Below are 17,395 nucleotides of genomic sequence, written 5' to 3' on the forward strand. Positions count from 1 at the left end.
ACCGGTACACAGAATGAGACGTGCTAGACCATCAACCAAAGTCAGTCAGAGGCTATTACCAATAAATTAATAATGACTGCTTCTCCTTTGAGGACATTCCTAAATTTAATCAGATGAGACTGAAGTACACACACAACCCTGCTACCGACGAGAACCAGACCCAAGGTCCAACGTGACTGCAGCGCGAACCCTCGCGAGGGCGACGCACAACGCGGCGGTAGCTCGAACTCGCGCGAGAGCTGGCGCGACCTCGCGAAGGACGGCGGGAGCGCGGGAGGTATGGCGTCCCTGCCGCCTTCCTGGACTCGGCTGGATAGACAACAAGAGCGCGACGTGCGCGAGCTCGTTCGCCTTGTGGCGGGCGTCCAGGACGAAGCGGACCCCAACTTCCAGCTCGCGTTGCACTTCGCCTGGTCCAACTTCAGGTGTGGACGCGGCATCGCAGCCGGGGAAGGGAAGGGGTCTGGCGAGTTGTGTGGCACGACCGGCAGAGTCCCCGCGCGCTTTGCCGCTCCAGCAGCTCTGCGCCTTCGTGCTTTCTGGGTGCCCGAGGCGGTGATCAGTTCAGTCGCTCGGTCGTCTTCGACTCTTTGCTACTCCGTGGACTGCGGCACGCCAGGCTTAGGTCAAACAGTGGGGTTGTGGGTTGCTGGGGGTCGTCCTCCGATCTTTCTGCTAGTGAAGAGTTCTGTCGATCCGGTTCCCTGCTCCGCCCACTGCGCTTTGCGCGGTCCCCTGCCCATCAAACAATTTTTTGTGGTTGGTTGAGTAAAATTTTAGAGCAAAAAAATGGTCAGACCCTATTCTCACTGAAACCCTCTCTGCTCGGAACACTCCATATTTCTCTTACCCTGTTCTTTTTTTCCCAAAACGCGAAGCATAACACGTTGGATAACTTATTTGTTGTTACTGTTTGTCTCCACCCCCACCGTCATGCAGAAAACAAGCTCCACCAGAGTAGGGATCTTCGTTTGTTTTGTTCACTTCTTAGCCCGGCACCTAAAACAGTTCTTGGCATAGAGTATTCGAGGCCATCTAATGCAACTTTTAATACGGTTTTTTATTTAATTTTTAAAGATTTATTCAGATTAGGTACCTAGGTGAAATCAGAGCTATCATTTTTCCTTATGGGACATGTAAATCAGTTATGATCTTTACCTGTAGAAGAATGGTAGTCATTGTTAATCTTCTGCCTGTTTGGTAAACAGTTTTTCAAAATCGGTAATCTTTTTATCAACGTTAATGATCATACATAAAGTGCCCACTTGGTTTATAGTAAGATGAGTCTAAACGGTCCCATTTCTGAAATAAAACACTCAATTCTTAAGTGTAACATAAATATAACAATTCCTTAATAGGTGATATTCAGAGAATAAGTTGCATTCATGATCAGAGAATAGGTCATATTAAGAGAAACTTAAATGTCCTATCCCAAATAATTTTTCTATTAGTAAATAAATGAGAGTAGGTAAGTGGGCATCATTTTAGAGTTAGGAGAGACATTAGCAGTTACTAACTACGTTTGCACATTGAGAAACTAACTTTATAGGTAAAATAGTATTCCATTCAGCCATTTGCTAGGTTAGAATTAGATATTTTATTTAGTAGTGTAATTTACTTCTTTTAAGCGCAGGTTGTGTGGCTTCCACTAAAAGATGGAAAACAAGAATTGAGTGAGCTATACTGTAATTTTGTGATGCTTTAATCCATCAGAAAAATTAACAATTCATACTTACATTTTAAAAATTGAGGCCACATTCTAGGCGTTAGAAAATCACAGACAAGTGCAATACATCTTCTATTCTTAAATAAGACAAAAATTATTACATATGATGTAGAATAGGACTTCTTAACCTGAGGGTATGAATATATTAATAGTAGAATTCAGATATTACAGATTTGGACAAGAAGAAAATTATACTAACCTCTAGCTAAAAAGTAGCATTTCCTTCAATTATGAGTGAAAGCAACAAGAAGTAATAGCTTATGTATGACTGTGTCACCAGTAGAAATCACATATTTCACTGTCAAATTGTAGTTACTGCAGGTATTTCTAATAAATCTTATTTACTGTTATGTAGTTATGAACCCACTTCTAGATCTTGTTATTTAATGTTTTAACAAAGAAATATGTCTCGCTATATCACAGACTTCAAAAAATATTTCAAAACTGTATTTCAATATGCTTGGCTTCCTTTCTATTTCATTTTATCCTGAGACGGGATCCCTAGGATTCATGGGGCTTCACAATGGCATAAGAAGATTAGGAAACCCTGCTAACAGGGATGTGCTGTGCTGGACTTACACACAGGGCATTATGGAAAGACAGAGGAGCCAGAGGACAGAGTTGGGAAACTCAAGACAATCTATGTCATAAGGAGAGGATGCTTGAGCAGTCTTAGATTGACTGGTTGTTTGCATGGATGACAGGTGATACGGGGAGGGAGGTGCATTCACTGGAAACTCATAACTAAGTGCAGGGTGTTTGGGGGGATGTGTTGGACTGTGAGACTAGTCTACTTAGCTTTATGACACGATTGATGTAAGAATCACGTTTTCTCTTTTAGATTTCATCGTTTCTTAGATGTCAATAGCCACAAAGTAGAAAAGACAATAGAAGGGTAAGTCAATTTATATGTGTATATACGTGTGCATGTTCAGATATCTATGTATTTTCTTACAGACCTTTTTATTAATACAGCTTTATTGTTATTAGTTGATTTTTTTTAACATTCTAGGATTTATGAAAAATTCATCATTCATTCCGATCTAAGCAAAGCTGCTAGTTGGAAGAGATTAACTGAAGAATTTCTAAATGCATCGCTTCCAAGCATAAAGGAATTCAAGGTATGCTATATTGTGAAATCTCTGCTGTATTTTACTGTTTCTAATCTGATTATTGTCAGCCTGTATCTATTAACATTTGGACATTCATTCTGTTTTACTATTGTCCACCGACTAGAATCACCATCTCCTGGAAATTGACATAAAACCCACTGTGTGTCAGGCTTGTGATTAAAGAAGTATATTCTTGTTTAATCATGTTGGCCCCAACCTATTGTGGAAATTGAGATCAGAGATTGGAAGAAATAATAGCACTTCTAGCTTTCTTAAAACTTTTCAATGATGTCTCAGCACTTTGCAATATAATTATTTGTATATTGCTCACTAGATGCCAGGTGCTGTTCTAAGCTCTTTCATATTCAGTCATCTGTCCCTAAGACCACCCCTTAGGCTCAATGATTCAGTAGAATAATTCACAGAACTCCAAAAAGAAAACTGCTATCCTTATTGTATGGCTTATTGTAGTGAAAGAATAGAGATTTTAAATGAGCAAAAGGGAAAGTAATGGGGCAAAGTCCAGGAGAAACCAGGTACAAGCTTCCAGACGTCCCTTCCCAGTGAAGTTGCATAGGGATGCACTTAATTTTCTCAATGACAAAATGTTGCAAACCAGGGAAACACTCCTCTGAGTCTTGGTGTTTAGGGTTTTCTTGGGGGTCAGTCACATGAATATGCTTAGCTACTCAATCTCTAGCACCCCCAGAGGTCAAACCAAGGACTTCAGGCCTGCAAAATTATTCACTGTAAGTCACATTGTTAGCATAAACGGTCTGGTCAGACTGATATAGTGTGGCCCAAAGACTGCCATACAAATACACTGTACTAACAGGGTATTCCAAGGGCTAGGAGAATATCTCAGGAGCCAGTCAAGGGCCAATCCTGAAGATCTTTGAGATGTGCAGGCTTTGGACAACCCATTCCTCCCAAATTAACTCTTTGTGCTTACATATATTAAGTCAGTCTTCACAGTCGTCGTGGAGTAGTCTGTTATGATAGGCTTTCCCTTTGTTTACACTGAGTTGGTGACCTAAGAAAGAGCTTTAGATAATTTTTAAAACTGTCCATCAATTTTAGGAAGGGCTATAAAGGTCTTTCTGGAAGAGAACTCCAGTGCTGTGAATCCACGTCCTAAGCATTAGTAAAACACTTCCGTATATTGTTTCTGCAAGGACCATTTTAAAAAAGGAGACAGATCTTTTTTTATGTCTCTTCTTGATTCACTTTGTGTAGCTTTCTGGGTGGACTGTAGAGCTTAATAATTTGGGCACTTCTTGTGTTGTTCAGTCACTGAGTTGTGTCTCACTCTTTGCAACCCCATGGACTGCAGCACACCAGGCTTCCCTGTCCTTCAGCTCCTGGAGCTTGCTCAAATTCGTGTTCATTGAGTCAGTAATGCCATCCACCCATCTCCTCGTGCCTTCAGTCTTTCCCAGCATCATGGTTTTTTCCAGTGAGTTGGCTGTTCACATCAGGTGGCCAAAGTATTGGAGCTTCAACTTCAGTGTAAGTCCTTCCAATGAATATTCAGAATTGATTTCGTTTAGGATTGATTGGTTTTTTCTCCTTGCAGTCCAAGAGACTCTCAAGAGTCTTCTCCAACACCATAGTTCAAAAGCATCAATTCTTTGGTGCTCAGCCTTCTTTATGGTCCAGTTCTCACATCAATATGCGACTACTGGAAAAACCATATCTTTGACTGTATGGATCTTTGTTGGCAAAGTAATGTCTCTGCTTTTTAATACGCTGTCTAGTTTGGTCATAGCTTTTCTTCCAAGGAGCAAGCATCTTTTAATTTCATGGCTGCAGTTACCATCCACCGTGATTTTGGAGCCCAAGAAAAGAAAATCTGTTATTGTTTCCACTTTTTTCCCTTCTGTTTGCCATAAAGTGTTGGGACCAGATGCCATGATCTTAGTGTTTTTTGAATGTTGCGTTTCAAGCTAGCTTTTTTCACTCTGCTCTTTCACCCTCATTAAAAGGCTCTTTAGTTCCTATTCACTTTCTGCCATTAGAATGGTATCCCCTATATATCCGAGGTTATTGATATTTCTCCTGACAGTCTTGATTCCAGCTTGTGATTCATCTAGCCCAGCATTTCCCATGATGTACTCTGCATTTAAGTTAAATAAACTAAGTGAAGTATGGAGCCTAGGCACTGTGACACCATGATATTAATAACAAACAATGGCAAGCATTTTTAGTGCATTTACTGCGTGCCAAGTGCTGTTACGTTAGTCCCATAAGACCATGATCAGTACATACTGGTTTCTGTCATTTTTTTGCCAGGCAAATCTCAGTTTCATCTGTACCAGTGAAAATACCAAAGTGGTGCAGAATAATTAAATGAAAAGTTGAGTGTCACTTCTGATTCCTGTTTTGACCTTTTCATTGGCCATCTCTGGTTATTTTTCTGTACAGCCCCACCTTGGGGGTCACAGAAATAGGTGGAACCATATTCCCTAATTCTTCTGTGGCACATCCTACGTCCTGTACCTGACCTTCCCCTTCTGCCTGAGGAGTCTCATCATTGATTATCAAAATTCAAATGCTGTCTATAGATTCAATATATTTAAACTTTTTATTGTATTTGTTATTGTTTATTTCCTATCTCCTCAATAGTTTTACAGGTGTGGGGCTTTGCTTCTGATTTGTCCTCAGCACCTAGAAGAGAGTGGACAATAGAGATTGCGGGAATAATCTGTCTGTTTTTTTGGCCTTGCTCTTCATGTCTGTCCTTGGCTCCTGCCCTTTTCACAGGCAGAGTTGGTTGCCCTTCTCTGCTTTGCTGTGGCATCTCTGACATGTATGTTGGAGTGCAGCAGCAACTTCATATTTTTTTTCAGCTTTCCTGATACACAGCTTAGCATAGATTTCCTCCATTCTGCATGGAGGCGTTCATTTTTAATAAACAGTTGTGCAGCCACAGTCCAGCTCTAAAACATCTCCATCAGCCCAGAAGTTCTTCTTAAGTCAGTGTTTCCTTTCCAGTCAGTGCCTGCGCCCGACCCCAGACAACGACCGACCTCATGCGCCATTTATATGCCTGTGTGGCGTTCATTCAGCTCTTTTAACCGTTTCAAAATCGGGTTGCTTGTCTTATTAAAGTGTCAGAGTTGTTTGTGTAGTTCTCATGCAAGTTCTTCATCAGGAAAGTGATTTACAAATATTTTCTTCTAGGTCCTACCTTGTCTTTTCATTTTATGGGTGGATTTTTTTGAAACTCAGAAGTTTTTCATTTTAATAAAGTCTGTTTTATTTATCTTGCTTTTGATGTCATATCTTTGCCTAACCCAAAGACATAAAGACTTTTCTTTGATGTTTTCTTCTAGTAGTTTTAGCACTTGTACTTAGATTCATGATCCATTTTGAGTAAATTGTATATGTTGTAAGGATGGGATTTACAGTTTTTTGTTTTTTGCCTGAATATGTTTATCCATCCTATTATCATTTGTTGAAAAAACTATTCTTTTCCTTTTGAATTTTGGTGGCAACTTTGTCAAAAACAAATTGACCGTATCTGTAAGGATTTACAAGTTCTCAATTGTTTGATTAATCTGTATGCCTATCCTTACACAAATACCATACTGTCTTTGTTATGGTAGCTTTTAGGCTTTGGAATTGGGTGATAAAAGTCCTCCAATTTTTTTCTTTTTCAAAGCTGTTTTGTCTATTTTAGAGCCTTTGAATTTCCATACACATTGTAGGGTGAGTTTCTGCAAAATTTCTGCAAAAGCCAGGTAGATTTTGGCAGAGATTGCATTGAATCCATAAATCAATTTGGAAAGTATTGTCATTTGCTAGGTTGAATTGTATCCCCCAGAAAGATGTGTTCAAGTCTTAGCCCCTGATATCTTACTATAGGGTCTTTGACAATGTCAGCAAGTTGAAATGAAGTCAAACTGGATTAATTCAGTGATTGATATCCTCATAAGAAAATAGAAATTTTAACACAGAGATGCACATAGTGTTACACTATGCAGTGAAAGGCACAAAGACTGAAACAATGCGGCTACAAGTCAAGGAAAGCCAAAGATTGCCAGCAACCATGAGAAGCTAGGCAGAGTCAAGGAAGATGTCTTCCTTTGAGCCTTCATAGGGAGCATGGACTGCCAGCACCTTTACTAATACTTCTAGCCTCCAGAACTGAGAGAGAGTAAATCTCTTTTAAGGCACATGATTTGTAATATTTTGTTAAGGAAGCTTTAGGAAATCAATACACATTCTTACCAATATTATATCTGTTAATCTGTGAATATGGACTCTTCACTTACTTAGATCATTTAAAATGTTTTTCATCAGTTTTATTTTTTCATGTACAAATCTTGCACTTTTTTTATGTGTATTTCTGAATATTCTATTTGGTGATATTATGAATGGAAATTTTCTTCTTAAATTCATTTGGAGTTTGCTTATTATATACTTAGCCTTGCTAAACTCATTTATTCTAGTAATTTTCTTCTGAGTTCTTTAGTATTTTCTACACATAGGATTGTGTCATCTCTGAATAAAGACAGTTTGACTTCCTCCATTCCGGTGGGAGATTTTTTTTGTGTCTTATTGCAGTTGGTCCAATACAGTGCTGCACAGAAGACAAAGTCCACATATTTGCCTTGTTCTCAATCTTAAAGGAAAAGCTTTAGTTTCAGGTTTTTCACAGGTGTGCTCTATCAGAAAGAGGATATTCCTTTTTATTCTTACTCGACTGCAAGGGTTTTTTTAAATCATGAATTGTCAAATCTTTTCCTATGTCTTTGAGATATTCCTGTGTTTTTTGCCTCTAATTCTATTCATATGCTTTAGTAAGCTCAGACTACCTTAACAGAATTACCACACACTGATCTTTCAGTGACTTAAAAACAGAAATTTATTTCCTTATACTTTTGGAGACTAGAAATTAAGAGCAAGGTGCTGGCCAATTTGGGATTGCTGGTGAGGACTGTTCCCAGTTTGTAAGTGGCTGCCTTCTCTCTGTGTCCTCACATGAAGAGGAGGAGTTCTCTGTTCTTATCCCGCTGGACCAGTGCCCCACCCTCAGGAGCTGATTACCTCCCACAGGCCCCTTCTCAAGTACCATCGCATTAGGAGTTACAGCATGTAAATTGAGGGGGATATTGAAGAAGTTTGAAGTGAAGTCGCTCAGTCATGTTTGACTCTTTGAGACCCCATGAACTGTAGCCTGTCAGGCTCTTCTGTCCATGGGATTTTCCTGGCAAGAATACTGGAGTGGGCTGCCATTTCCTTCTCCAGGGGATCTTTCCAACCCAGGGATTGAACCTGAGTCTCCTGCATTGCAGGTAGACTCCTTACTGGCTGAGCCACAAGGGAAGTCATGGGGGATATATTCAGTCTTTAATATATAATATATTACATTCAATGAGTTTTGGATGTTAACCTGATTTATTTATGTGTGAATTGAGAAGTACATTGCTACTTACTCTCTTTTTCAAGACTGTCCTGGCTTATGCTTTGTGTGATCTCTCATCTTTGCTCATCAGGCTCCATTGGCCAAAAATGTGTGGTTGTCTTGGGCTCACTCTAGTCTCTGCTGTGCGTAGCCTCTAGTCAGCCCAAGACACGTGGAGAGGTTAGCAAGCCCCCTTTTGTTGTCTTGCATTCAGGAGCTCCCTGATAAACCCTCAGCTATTCTGCTGGCCTACTGCTTGCCCAGCTGCAGGCCTGCAACCACTGGTTCCCCCACTCACTTGCCACTGCTATCACTACTAAGAATGACAACAAAGCTGCTAGTTTTCACTTGCTGTTCAGCCCTGGACTAACTACCACTTGATAGAGCTGGTGGGAGAGAGGAGACAGCTTTAGGCATATATGTATCAAACTCATTCTGTTCTTGCCTGAGGTTATTTTCACAAATAAACACTCTACGTTTGTATGCCTATGCTTGACAAGAACACTGAAATGGTTGTCTCTGGTAATTTGGTCCAGACTTAACATTACTTTTTGGAGAGAGGATTGAAGGCAACTTTCCTCCAGCCTTCCCTGGTGGCTCATCCGGTAAAGAGTCTGCCTGCAGTGCAGGAGATCCAGGTTCAATCCCTGGTTTGGGAAGATCTCCTGGAGAAGGAAATGGCTACCCACTCCAATATTCTTGTGTGGGAAATCCCATGGCTGGGGGAGCCTGGCAGATCACAGTCCATGGGGTCGCACAGAGTCGGACATGACTGCAGCGACTTGGCAGCAGCAGTAGCAGCATACATATAGTTTCCATAGGCATTACTCAGTAAATGACACTTTACCATCCTCTAGGCTTGAAAAAAATGTGTGGCAAAGGAGAACTTCAGATTGTTATTCTAGAAGAAACAAAGACTTTGGCATATCTGGGAAAAAAACCCACTGGAACCAAGAAATCTGGCTTTGTCACTTTGCATTTCACAGGATGTGAAAATGGAAAAGTTATTTCTGATTTTGAGATTCAGGATCACTTCAGCGATAATAAATGTGCAGCACATGGGACTGCTTCTTTCAATGTGTATGTAATGTATTTCCTGACTTCCCATAGAGTAGCAGGGATGGTGCAGGTTTTCATAAGACAGACTGTGAAGGGACACGTGATTGATACAGAGATGGAGCTCCAACTCTCTACTTTCATCTCTTTGTGAAGAGGTAGCATTGTTGTTCGGAGAAGGCAGTGGCACCCCACTCCAGTACTCTTGCCTGGAAAATCCCATGGACGGAGGAGCCTGGTAGGCTCCATGGGGTCGCACAGAGTCAGACACGACCGAAGCGACTTAGCAGCAGCAGCATTGTTGTTGTTCAGTTGCTTAGTCGTATTTCACGTCTGTATGTGAAATACTACTGGAAAAACTAAGCATAGAATATACAAACCTTTGTGAGCAAAGTGATGTCTTTGCTTTTTGATACGCTGTCTGTCATAGCTTTCCTTCCAAGGAGTAAATATCTTTTAATTTCATTGCCACAGTCAACATCCATGGTGATTGTGGAGCCCAAGAGTGTAAAAACTAAAACTGCTTCTACTTTTCCCCCGTCTGTTTGCCATGAACTGATGATACCAGATGCTGTGATCTTAGTTTTTTAATGTTGAGTTTCAAGACAGCTTTTTTACTATCCCCTTTCACCCTCATCAAAAGGCTCTTTAGTTCCTCTTCACTTTCTGCCATTAGAGTGGTGTCATCTGCATATCTGAGGTTGTTGATATTTCTGCCAGCAATCTTGATTCCAGCCTGTGATTCATCCAGCCTGACATTTCTCATGATGTACTCTGCATATAAGTTAAATAAGCAGGGTGACAATATACAACCTTGACGTACTCCTTTTCCTATTTGGAACCAGTCCATTGTTCCATGTCCAGTTCTAACTCTTGCTTCCGGACCTGCATACAAGTGTCTCAAAAGACAGGTCAGGTGGACTGGTACTCCCATCTCCTTAAGAATTTTCCACAGTTTGTTGTGATCCACATAGTTGAAGGCTTTAGTGTAGTCAATGAAGCAGAAGTAGATGTTTTTCTGAAATTCTCTTGCTTTTTCTATGATCCAGTTGATGTTGTCAATTTGATCTCTGATTCTCTGCCTTTTCTAAACCCAGCTTGTACATGTGGAAGTTCTTGGTTCTTGTACTGCTGAAACCTCACGTGAAAGCTTTTGAGCATAACCTTGCTAGCATATGAAGTGAGCACAATTGTATGGTAGATGGAACAGTCTTTGGCATTACCCTTCTTTGGGATTACAGTGAAAACTGACCTTTTCCAGTCCTGTGTCCACTACTGAGTTTTCTAAATTTGCTGATGTACTGCATGCAGCACTTGTACAGCATCATCTTTTATGATTATAAATAGCTCAGTGGGAATTGCATCACCTGCACTAGCTTTGTTCATAGTGATGTTCTTAAGGCCCACCTGACTTCATACTCCAGGATTTCTGGCTCTCAGTGAGTGACCACATCGGCGTGGTAATACAAGTCATTAAGACCTTTTTGTATGATTCTGTGTAATCTTGCCACCTCTTTTTCCTCTCTTCTGTTTCTGTTAGGTTCTTACAGTCTCTGTTCTTTATCATGCCCATACTTGTGCGAAGTGTTCTGTTGATATCTTCTGTTTTCTTAAGAGATCGCTAGTCTTTCTCATTCTTTTGTTTTCCACCATCTTTTTGCATTGTTCATTGAAGAAGGCCTTCTTATTCTCCTTGCTGTTCTCTGAAACTCTGTATTCCATTGGGTATATCTCTCCCTTTCTCCTTTGCCTTTCGTTTCTCTTTCTTCAGCTGTTTGTAAAGCCTCCTCAGTCACTTTACCTCCTTTCTTTTTCTTTGGGATGGTTTTGGTCACTGCTTCCTGTGCAGTGTTACATACCTCCTTCTGTATAGTTCTTCAGGCACTCTGTCTGCCAGATCTCATCTTGAATCTATTTGTCACTTCCACTGTATAATCATAAAGGATTTGATTTAGGTCATACCTGAATGGTTTTCCCTACTTTCCTCAATTTTAGCCTGAATTTTGTGATAAGGAGTTCATGATCGGAGCCACAGTTAGCTCCAGGTCTTGTTTTGACTGACTGTATAGAGCTTCTCCATATTTGGCTGCAAGGAACATAATCATTCTGGTTTTGGTATTGACCGTCTGGTGATGTCCATGTGTAGAGTCACCTCTTGGGTTGATGGAAAAGGGTATTTCCTTTGACCAGTGTGTTCTACTGTTAGCCTTTGCCTTGCTTCATTTTGTACTCCAAGGCCAAACTTGCCTGTTATTCTGAGTATCCCTTGCCTGCCTTCTTTTGCATTCAAATCTCCTATGATGAAAAGGAGATCTTTTTTGTTGTTAGTTCTAGAAGGTGTTGTAGGTCTTCAGAGTGTAGTAGTAGTCCTATTTGCTCAGTCGTGTCCAACTCCTCGCAGCTCCATGGACTGTAGCCTGCCAGTCTCGTCTGTCTGTGGAATTCTCCAGGCAAGAGTACTGGAGTGGATAGACATGCCCTTTTTCAGGGCATCTTCCCGACCCAGGGATCGAACTGGGATCTCCTGCATTGCAGACAGATTCTGTACTAACTGAGCCACCAGGGGAGCCCCAGTAGGTCTTCACAGAACTGATCAGCTTCTTTGGCATCAGTGGTTGGGACATAGACTTGGATTACTGTGATGTTGGATGGTTTGCCTTGGAAATGAACTGAGATTATTCTGTTGTTTTTGAGATTGAACCCAAGCACTGCGTTTCTGACTCTTGTTGACTGTGAGAGCTACTACATTTCTGTAAAGGGATCCTTGCCCACGGTAGTAGATAAAAATGAGATTCCCAAGTGGCTCAGTGGTAAATAATCTGCCTGCCAAGCAGGCGATGTGGGTTTGATCCCTGGGTCAGGAAGATCCCACAGGGAAGAAAATGGCAAACAACTCCAGTATTGCTGCCTGGGAAATCCCAAGGACAGAGGAGCCCGGTGGGCTACATCCCATGAGGTTACAAAGAATCTGACACAATTTAGCAACTAAACAACAGAAGTAGATATAACGGTCATCTGAAATAGATTCTCCCCGTTCCCATCCATTTTAGTTCAGTGATTCCTAAGATGTCATTGTTCAATTTTGCCATTTCCTGCTTGACCACGTCCAATTTACCCTGATGCATGGACCTAACATTCCAGTTTCCTGTGCAGTATTGTTCCTTACAGCATCAGACTTTAATTTCACCACCAGACACATCCACAGCTGAGTGTCATTCCCACTTTGACCCAGCTGCTTCACTCTTACTAGAGCTACTAGTATTTACCCTCTGCTCTTCCCCTTCATGGATCACAGCCTTGTCGTGTTGAAGTGACTTGTGTAACTCAGTGAAGCTATGAGCCATGCTATGCAAGGCTACCTAAGATGGAAGGGTCATAGTGAAGAGTTCTGACAATACGGCTTCCCTGGAGAAGGAAATGGCAACCTACTCCACCATTCTTGGCTGGAGAACCCCATGGTCAGTATGAAAAGCTTAAAAGATATGACACCAGAATAGGAGCCCCCCAGGTTGGAAGGTATCCTGTATGCTACTGGGGAAGAGCAGAAGGCAGTTACTAATAGCTTTAGTATGAGGAAGCATAACACAACAATTAGCGCATGTTATAATGAATTGAAGTGCAGTTAAGCTACGACACTGTGTTAGTTCCAGGTGCACAACACAGTGATCTGGTATTTCTAGTTACCGTGTGTCACCATACAAAGTTATTGTAATGTTACTGACTGTTCCCACTAGTATCCGTTTCTTCCCCACGATGACGCATTGATTGTGTAAGTGGAAGTTTGTTCCTCTTACTGTCCCTCACCTGTTTCACCCATTCCCCATCCCTCTCCTCTTTGGTTAGCTGCCATTCTCTGTATCTTTGACTTTGTTGCTGTTTTTTTATATTTGGTTTTGTTCGTTTTGTTTTTTAGATTCCAGTATAAGTGAAATGATACAGTCTTTGTCTTTGTTTCTCTGACTTATTTCACTTAAGCATGTTATCCTCTGGGTTCATCCCTACTATCAAAAAAGTCAAGATTTCATTCTGTTTAATGACTGAATAATATCTATTGTATTTATATGCCACTTCTTTTTTACCCACTCATGTATCTGTGAACAGTTAAATTTCTTCCATGTCTTGGCTGTTGTAATTATACTACGATGAGCATAGGGATGATGCATATATTCTTTCAATTTAGCGTTTTTGTTTTCTTCACATAAATACCAAACGAAGTGGAGTTGTTGGATCTTACGCAGTTTTTTGTTTGTTTGTTTGTTTTGGCTACACCATGTGGCTTGCAAGATGTTAGCTCTCCAACTAAGGATTGAACTTGGGCCATGGCCGTAGAAGCCCAGAATCCTAACTACTGAATCCAGAGAACTCCCTGTTTTTGTTTTTTTAGGATGCTCCATACTGTTTTCCACAGTGAATGTACCAATTTTCATTCCCACCACCAGTGTACTTCCTTTTTTTTCACATCTTTTCCAGTACTTCTAGTTTTCTTTTTCATAATGACCATTCTGACAAGTGTGAGGCGATATCTCATTGTGACTTTAATTTGTATTTCCCTTATGTTGGCTGATGTTAGGCATGTTTTCCTGTGTCTGCCCCTTTGTATGTCTTCTTTGGGAAAATGTATATTCAGATCCTTTGCCCATTTTTTAATCTGATTTTTTTAATGTTGAGCTATATGAGTTCTTTGTGTATTTTGAATATAAACCCATTTCAGGTATATTGTTTGTAAATATCTTCTCGCATTCAGTAGATAGCCTTTTCATTTTGTTATTATCCTTTGTTGTATAAAAGTATTTAAGTTTGATGTAGTCCCAGTTGTTTATTTTTCCCTTTGTTTCCCTTCCCTGAGAAGCATCCCCCAAAATATTGCTAAGGGTGATGTCAAACAATATACTCCCTGTTTCTTTTTCAGAGTTTTATGGTTTCAGGTCTTATATATGATTTTTAATCCAGTTTTAATTTACCTTTTGTGCATAATGTAAGAAAGTTGTCTGCCTTGATTCTTTTGCATGTAGCTGTCCAGTTTTCCCAACACCATTTATTGAAGAGGCTGTCTTTTCCCCATTGTATATTCTTGTCTTCTTTGTCATAGAATAATAGACCGTATACATTTGGACTTAACTCTGGGCTCGCTCTTCTGTTCCATTGATCTGTGTGTATATTTCTGTGTCAATATCATGCTGTTTTGGTTACTGTAACTTTATAGTGTAGTTTGAAATAAGGGAGTGTTTTGTTTCATTTTGTTTTTCCTTTACAAAATTGTTTTGGCTATTTAGGATCTGTTGTGTTTCCATACAAATTTCAGAATTATTTGTGGTAGTTCTGTGAAAAGTACCTCTGGTATTTTGATAGGGATGCATTGAATCTGTAGATTGCTGACTAGTAGTAGTAGTAGTAGTAAAGTCACTCAGTCGTGTCTGACTCTTTGCGACCCCGTGGACAGTAGCCTACCAGGCTTCTCCGTCCATGGGATTCTCCAGGCAAGAATACCGGAGTGGGTTACCATTTCCTTCTCCAGGGGATCCTCCCAACCCAGGGATCGAACCCAGGTCTCCCGCATTGGAGGCAGCCACTTTAACCTCTGAGCCACCAGGGAAGCTGCCTAGTGTTGTCATTTTAGCAGTATGAATTCTTCCAATGCGTAACAACTGTAGATCTTTTCATTTCTTTGTGTCATCTTCAGCTTCATTTGCCAGTGTGTTTTTTCCAAGTATAGGTGGTATACATTCTCAGTTAGATTCATTCCTAAGTATTTTATTCTTGATACAATTGTAAATGGGAGTGTTTTCCTAATTTTTCCTTCTCATAGTTCGTTGTTGGTGTATAGAAATGCAGCAGGTTTCTGTATATTAATTTTGTGTACTGCAACTTTAGTGGATTCATGAAATAGTTCTAATAGTGTTATTGTGGCATCTTTAGGATTTATATATATATATGTTATCATGTAATCTGCAATAACAGTTTTACTTCTTCCTTTCCAGTTTGTATTCCTTTTATTTCTTTACCTTTTCTGTTTGCTGTGGCTAAGACTTATGTTGCATAGAAGTGACAAAATTGGTCATCCTTATCTTTTGTCTGATGTTAAGAGAATATGCTGTCACCCTTGAATATGATATTAAATGTGGGCATATCATATATGGCCTTTATTATGTTGAGGTATAGTCTGTCTATACATGTTTTTTTCACGAGTTTTTTATCATAAATGGATGTCGAATTCTGTCTAAAACTTTTTTCTTCTTCTGTTGAAATGATCATATAATTTTTATTTTCCATTTATTAATGTGATGTATCATATCAGTTTGCAGATTTGAATCATCCTTAATCCCTATGATAAACTCCAGTTGATCGTGATATATGACTTTTAATGTATCATTTGCATATTCTGTTGAGCATTTTTGCATCTGTGTTCATCAGTGATATTGGCCTGTGATTTTCCTTTTTTGTGTGATATTTTTCTCTGATTTTGGTATCAGGTGGCCTCCCAGAATGATGTCAGAAGTGTTCCTTCCTTTGCAGTATTTGAAATAGTTTCAGAAGGATAGATGTTGACTCTTCTTAAACATTTGATAGAGTTCACCTGTAAACCCATCTAGTCCTGGACTTTTGTTTGTTGGAAACTTTTTGGTTACCAGTTGAATTTAATTACTGGAATTTGGTCTGTTCATATTTTCTATTTCTTCCTGATTCAGTCTTGGGAGACTGTACATTCCCAGGAATTTGTCCATTTCTTCTAGATTGTTCATTTTATTGGTATATACTTCTTTGTGTAGTGTCTTATTACCCTTTATATTTCTGTGCTGTGAGTTATAACGTCTCCATTTCTGATTGTATTGACGTGGGTCTGCTTTCTTTTTTTGATGAGTCTGATAAATTATTAAATTTGTTTATTTTTTCAAGGAACCAACTCTTAGTTTCACTGATCTCTTCTATATTTTTTGGTCTCTATTTCATTTATTTTTGCTGTGAATCTTTATGATTTCTTTGTTTTTACTAACTTTGGGTTTTGTTTGTTCTTTTTCTAGTTCCCATAAGGTGTGAGGTTATGTTGTTTACTAGATATTTTTCTTTTTTCTGAAGTGAGTTTGTACTGCTGTAAACATCCCTCTTAGAACTGCATTTGCTGTGTCCCATAGATTTTTGAATCATATTCTTTTTTCATTTGTCTCTACATATGTTTGATTTCCTCTTTGATTTCATCAGTGACCCATTGGTTCTTTAGTAGCACATTCTTTAGTCTCCCATGGTTTTGTTTGTGTTTTTTTTGCAAATTTTTTTTTGTAGTTGATTTCTAGTTTCATAGCATTGTGGTCAGAAAAGATGCCTGAACTGATTTTTAGTCTTCTTAAATTTACTGAGTCTTGTTTTGTGGCCTAGTATGTGATCTTTCCTGGAGAATGTGTATTCTGCTATTTTTTGAGTGAAATGCCCTACATGTATCTGTTAAGTCCATCTGACCTTATGTGTCACTTAAGGCCAGTGTTTCCTAATTTATTTCTGTCTAGATGATCTGTCCATTATGTTTGGAAAGACGTCCCCTACTATTATTGTGTTACTTTCCTTTTTTTTATGTTTGTTATTTGATTTCTGTATTTAGGTCCTCCTAAGTTAGGTTCTAAAGCTCAACATTCAGAAAACTAAGATCATGGTATCTGGTCCCATCACTTCATGGGAAATAGATGGGGAAACAGTGGAACAGTGTCAGACTTTATTTTTTTGGGCTCCAAAATCACTGCAGATGCTGATTGCAGCCATGAAATTAAAAGACACTTCCTCCTTGGAAGGAAAGTTATGACCAACCTAGATAGCATATTAAAAAGTAGAGGCATTACTTTGCCAACAAAGGTCCGTCTAGTCAAGGCTATGGTTTTTCCCATGGTCATGTATGGATGTGAGAGTTGGACTGTGAAGAAAGCTGATCGCCGAAGAATTGATGCTTTTGAACTGTGGTGCTGGAGAAGACTCTTGAGAGTCCCTTGGACTGCAAGGAGGTCCAACCAGTCCATTCTAAAGGAGATCAGTCCTGGGTGTTCATTGGAAGGACTGATGCTAAAGCTGAAACTCCAATACTTTGGCCACCTCATGTGACGAGTTGAC

General features: G+C 39.7%; 1 protein-coding gene across 3 annotated transcripts in view; it reads left to right on the forward strand.

Moving 5' to 3' along the window:
- Nucleotides 1-212: 212 nt before the first annotated feature.
- The window catches only part of TUBGCP5 (tubulin gamma complex component 5), a 61,904-nt gene continuing 44,721 nt past the window's right edge, over nucleotides 213-17,395 (forward strand). For 2 of the 3 annotated variants that reach the window (XR_008682104.2, XM_055397561.2), the window contains exons 1-3: nucleotides 213-425; nucleotides 2,568-2,621; nucleotides 2,739-2,847. Coding sequence is in view for 2 of the 3 variants with exons in the window: in XM_055397561.2 (XP_055253536.2) it covers nucleotides 280-425; nucleotides 2,568-2,621; nucleotides 2,739-2,847 (309 nt within the window). In the remaining variant the exon portion in view is untranslated. The remainder of the gene's footprint in view (nucleotides 426-2,567; nucleotides 2,622-2,738; nucleotides 2,848-17,395) is intronic. The other variant, XM_055397560.2, reaches the window with a different exon arrangement.

This window comes from Moschus berezovskii, chromosome 2 (genome assembly GCF_049115385.1).
Source record: "Moschus berezovskii isolate FMDL1 chromosome 2, NW_MosBer_1.0, whole genome shotgun sequence".
Classification (NCBI taxonomy): Eukaryota; Metazoa; Chordata; class Mammalia; order Artiodactyla; family Moschidae; genus Moschus; species Moschus berezovskii.